Source organism: Helianthus annuus, chromosome 15, assembly GCF_002127325.2.
Source record: "Helianthus annuus cultivar XRQ/B chromosome 15, HanXRQr2.0-SUNRISE, whole genome shotgun sequence".
NCBI classification, from domain to species: Eukaryota; Viridiplantae; Streptophyta; class Magnoliopsida; order Asterales; family Asteraceae; genus Helianthus; species Helianthus annuus.
In genome coordinates, this window is record NC_035447.2 from 51,196,304 (window position 1) to 51,201,153 (window position 4,850).

Genomic DNA, 4,850 nt, shown 5'->3' on the forward strand with positions numbered 1-4,850 from the left:
TAAAAGGCACATCTTTAATTATTTGCATAATTGCATGTTCTTCATGTCGGGATACTCCAAGGTAGCAGGTTACCAAAACCACCATTATAATATTCTTAACTTATTATTTACTTTAGTATCACTTTCCAGTTTGCATACTATAATTCAAATAATATAATAATACTCAAATTTCAACCATTCAAACATATGTCCATGAATGAAACAAATCCGTGAAGATCAACTAGTGCATGCATGCGTTTGAATCTTATGTCACACATGCTTATGGCCTGTGTATTAGGTGAGGTTTGTTGCTTATTTTAACACATAATTGTTAACTACTCTCACTTCATTTATTGTTTAATGATGAGATTAATATTTTAATCTTATTGCATGTTTTATAAATCCAGACGTTACTTGCATACTCATACTCAGCCCTATCCATTACAAGAATCTTGAAAGAAGCGAAAAGGCGAAGAAATGAAAGGTTTTTTCTCGCTTTTTGTGTTTCTTGTGATTTTTGGTTCGGTTCGAGGTGATCTGAAGCTAGGGTTTTATAAGAGTGCATGCCCAAAAGCCGAAAAGATAGTACAAGATTATGTGAACCAACATATTCCCAATGCTCCATCGCTTGCGGCGGCTCTTATCAGAATGCATTTCCATGATTGTTTCGTTAGGGTTAGTTCGTTCGATATTTTATCTTTTTTCATTTTGTTTTTAGAACTTGTAGCAATGCATACATGAAATGAATGCTCGCATAAATGTGTTGCCATGTTGCAATATACAATGTAGCATTTGCGTGTGTGCATGCATTGCTTCGCGGTATAACTATCTTGTTTAGGTTATCTAAACTTTCGTTTTACTTTGTGGATCCCGTCTTTATTTAGAACATGTAAGGCCGTAAATACACTTTATTTGTTATAAGTTATAACATGTCAAGATCCCGTCTAGTGGTGGAACTAGAACTTGTTAGCAGAGATCACAATGCACGTAAAAGACGATTTTACCCTTTCCAAAACTAATATTGCATGGTAAACTCCCGTCTAGTAGTGGAACTAGAACTTGGGAGCAAAGTTCAAAATGCACTTAAAAAGTCGATTTTCCCCTTTTAAAAACTAATTTTGCAAGGTGGATTGAATAAGAAATTTGTAATGTTTAATTTGAATGTAATACTTTGATTTCTTCTAGCATGTAAAAATCCCGTCCAGTTGTGGAACTTGAACTTGTCAACACATGTCACAATACAAAAAAGACGATTTTACCCTTTCGAAACTAACATTGCATGGTGTTTTCAATAGGGTTGTGACGGATCCGTCCTTTTGAATTTTACTTCAAGCTCAGGGAATCAAACAGAGAAAACAGCACCCCCAAACCTAACTGTTCGAGGGTTTGATTTCATCGATAGATTGAAGAGTTTACTCGAAGCCGAATGCCCTGGCATTGTTTCTTGTGCTGATATTGTTGCTCTTGCAGCTAGAGACTCCATCGTTGTCACCGTAAGAATTTATATTTCGTTATCATAAATCCCACCCTAATATAAACATACTGATTTCTTTCGGTTTTATTAAAGGGTGGCCCTTCATGGAAAGTACCAACGGGCCGAAGAGACGGGGTGATATCAGTTGCATCAGAGGCGTTAGCCGAAATCCCCGCTCCATTCGACAACATCACCACCCTCATACAAAACTTTGCCAATAAAAGTCTTGATATAAAGGATCTTGTTTTGCTTTCAGGTTAGTTATATTACAATACAATATGTTTGATGCATTTTGTTTGACTAAATTATATGCCTTTTATATGAATCAACTTAATGATAAGTAAACGAGTCAAAATTGTCACCATAAATACGAAGTTTACTATATTTTGATGTTATTTTAGGTGCTCACACTATTGGAATCTCGCTTTGTACCTCATTTTCAAACCGTCTATACAATTTCACGGGTGTGGGAGATCAAGACCCGACACTCGATAGTGAATACGCTGCCAATCTTAAATCAAGAAAATGCAGGACACAAAACGACAATACAACAATAGTTGAGATGGATCCTGGGAGCCGTACCACTTTCGATCTTAGCTACTACTCGCTATTGCTAAAGCGTAGGGGATTGTTCGAGTCTGATTCGGCTCTTACTAGGGACTCAAACACGTTGGCATTAATAAATCAACTCCTTCAAGGATCACTTCAGAATTTCTTCAGTGAGTTTGCAATGTCCATGGAGAAAATGGGTCAGATTGAGGTGAAAACGGGTACCTCCGGTGAGATCCGAAAGAATTGTGCTGTTGTAAACAGCTAAGTGTGTAGTCCTTTGATGTTTTATTTGTTTTGTTTATTTTGTATTTATGTTTGTTGGGGTGTTTTTATTTTCTATTTATCATTGCAAGTGGGAAAACAACAAATAAAAAGTTGATTGTGAGTGAGATTAGAAATGATGCTTGTGTAATAGAACCAAAATAAGGGAATGAAAATTGCATTGTTTCTATTTTTCTTGTTTCTAGTTTTTTATTCTATGGTTGGGCCAGGCCCAACCCAATAATAGTTTGGTTATGCATCTAGCCCATTGGGTCTCAATCCAACTTTTTTTTTATCACCGAACTCACACACCCTCGGTAGGGGTGCAAACGAGACGAGACGAGCCGAGACCAACCAGGCTCGAGCTTGAGCCTGACTCGAGCTATGTTTTCAAAGCTTGAGCTCGGTTTGTTGGTAGTTTCTCAAGTTTGAGCTCGGCTCGTTGGTAGTTTCTCAAGCTCAAGCTTGGCTCGTTTATTAATACATTAAATAAAAATAAATCATTTAGGCTCGTGAGCTCGATAAGTGAAGTTCGGGCTCGTTTATTAAACAAGCTTATTTTTAGGTTTGGGCTCGAGTCGTAAACAAGTTTAAATAAGCTCGGCTCGGCTCGTTTACTAGAAAACTTTAAATAAGGGGGTAAATGTAATTTTATACAAACAAAAAACAATATTACACTAATGCTCGACGAGGCTGATGAGCTTCACATGCAAGGCTCGAGCTCGGGCTCGATAAATAAACAAGCTATGTTTTAGGCTCAAGCTCGGCTCAGGCTCGATAAATCTCGGCTCATTTTGAGCTTTTTCTCGAGCCGATCTCGAGCAACTCGCGAGCCGCTTGGCTCGTTTGCACCCCTAACCCTCACCCTCTAAATCCTACTCCTAAATTAACATTATGATACCGCTAGACCAACGTCTCTTTGGTCATGCAGTCCAACTACACCCAATATCTTTCTTGATACCTTTGTCGCGCATCAACTCCCTCAATCGTTCGATTTCATCCCATAAACCACATTTAGCGAACATATTCGACAACAAAACATAGATCCCGGTATTCATAGGATCCAATTCGAGCGCCCTTCGAGCCGCAAACTTACCCAAATCAACATGCCCATGATCACAACACGCGTTCAACAACGCGCCCCAAACTGTAACACTCGCACTTACTTCATTTGGCATCTTATTAACCACATTCCAAGCCTTTTCTAACTCACCCGCCCTACAAAACAAATCCACAAGGCATCCGTAGTGCTCGGGACTCGGGGATAGCCCAAAGTCACGAGCCATGGACTCGAAATACTCGGCCCCAAGATCAACCTGACCCGTGTGACCACAGGCTGATATAACTGTTACAAATGCCACCCCATCTGGTCTAATTTTCTTCATCAACATCTGTTTAAACAACCGAATCACTTCTTCGTGACGCCCATTTCGACCGTACACACCAAGCATCGCCGTCCACAACACCACATCGGCAAGTCTTGCCATGTTAAAAACTTGTTTAGCTTTAACTACCATTCCACATTTTCCATACAAATCAATCAACGAACTCAAGAGGAACACATCGGTTCCTGGATCGTGAACAGTTCGAATCACTTTCGCGTGTATTTCACTACCCGATTCAATCGCATACAACCCACAACATACACTCAAAGCAACCGTAAACGTCCAATTATCATACCACAAATTCAAACCAGGCATACTTCTAAACAACTCAGTACCCTCTACCCACATCTTAGCATCAGCATAACCCGAAAGAAGCGCATTCGCACAAACCGTATTTCTCACAGGCATTTCATCAAACACCTTGCGTGCATCACCAACACCCATTGATTTTGCGTAAAAATCAACCAAAGCACTTCCCAAAAACACACTACAACCCCACCCAGATTTCACAACATGGGTATGAACCTGTTTGCCAAACCCAGATTTAGTCAAACAACAAGCTGTCAACGAGCTACATAACGCATATGTATCTATATTTACGCCATTAACGTGCATGAAAGATAGAGTTTTGAGAGCAACAAAAGGGTACCCATTTCTAACAAAAGAAGATATGATTGAATTGAAGGGAACTGGGTGTGTGATAATGGAGGAATTGAAGAGTTTGGTTAGGGTTTTGATGGTGTTTTGTTGAGAGCAGATAGTGTATGAGTATGTGAGATTGGTTTGAAGTGTGTAGGAGATGAAGATGATTCCTGTTTTAAGTAGATGAGTGTGAAGTTGTTTGATGGATTTGAAATTGTTGGTTTGTGAGAATTTGGTCAGTAGATTGTTGAGTGATTCATGGATTGATGAATCAAGATATTGGGGAGTTTTAGAGAACATGACATTTGGGGTTTGTTTTTATGTTTCTAAAATTCTAGAGTAATGAATTTATTCTTGTTTAGTAAAACTGATAAAATGATAGAATGATGAATCATAGAATAAACTATTGTTATGTTTTAACTCTGTAGCGATGTAAAAAATAATCCGTATATGAGGTTACTGTATAAGTTTTTGCTCGCGTTAAATACCTTAGTCACATTAGTGTGTGCTTTAGATCATGACATGTTGTACGCCACTCAATTGTTTTTTGACGTATC

The 4,850-nt window shown here is 38.7% G+C and overlaps 2 protein-coding genes across 2 annotated transcripts; one reads left to right on the forward strand and one right to left on the reverse strand.

Annotated features, from left to right (window-relative positions):
* The first annotated feature begins 209 nt into the window (after positions 1–209).
* Positions 210–2,460, forward strand: LOC110911604 (peroxidase 3). Its single transcript, XM_022156236.2, has 5 exons — positions 210–277; positions 387–654; positions 1,275–1,472; positions 1,547–1,709; positions 1,855–2,460. The coding sequence occupies exons 2-5, from the start codon at positions 457–459 to the stop codon at positions 2,268–2,270; spliced, it is 975 nt and encodes a 324-aa protein (XP_022011928.1). The 5' UTR covers positions 210–277; positions 387–456; the 3' UTR covers positions 2,271–2,460.
* A 438-nt stretch (positions 2,461–2,898) lies between these two features.
* Positions 2,899–4,631, reverse strand: LOC110911603 (putative pentatricopeptide repeat-containing protein At5g52630). The gene has a single exon (XM_022156235.2). It carries the CDS (start codon positions 4,591–4,593, stop codon positions 3,190–3,192), a length of 1,404 nt encoding a protein of 467 aa, XP_022011927.1. The 5' UTR covers positions 4,594–4,631; the 3' UTR covers positions 2,899–3,189.
* Positions 4,632–4,850: the final 219 nt, after the last annotated feature.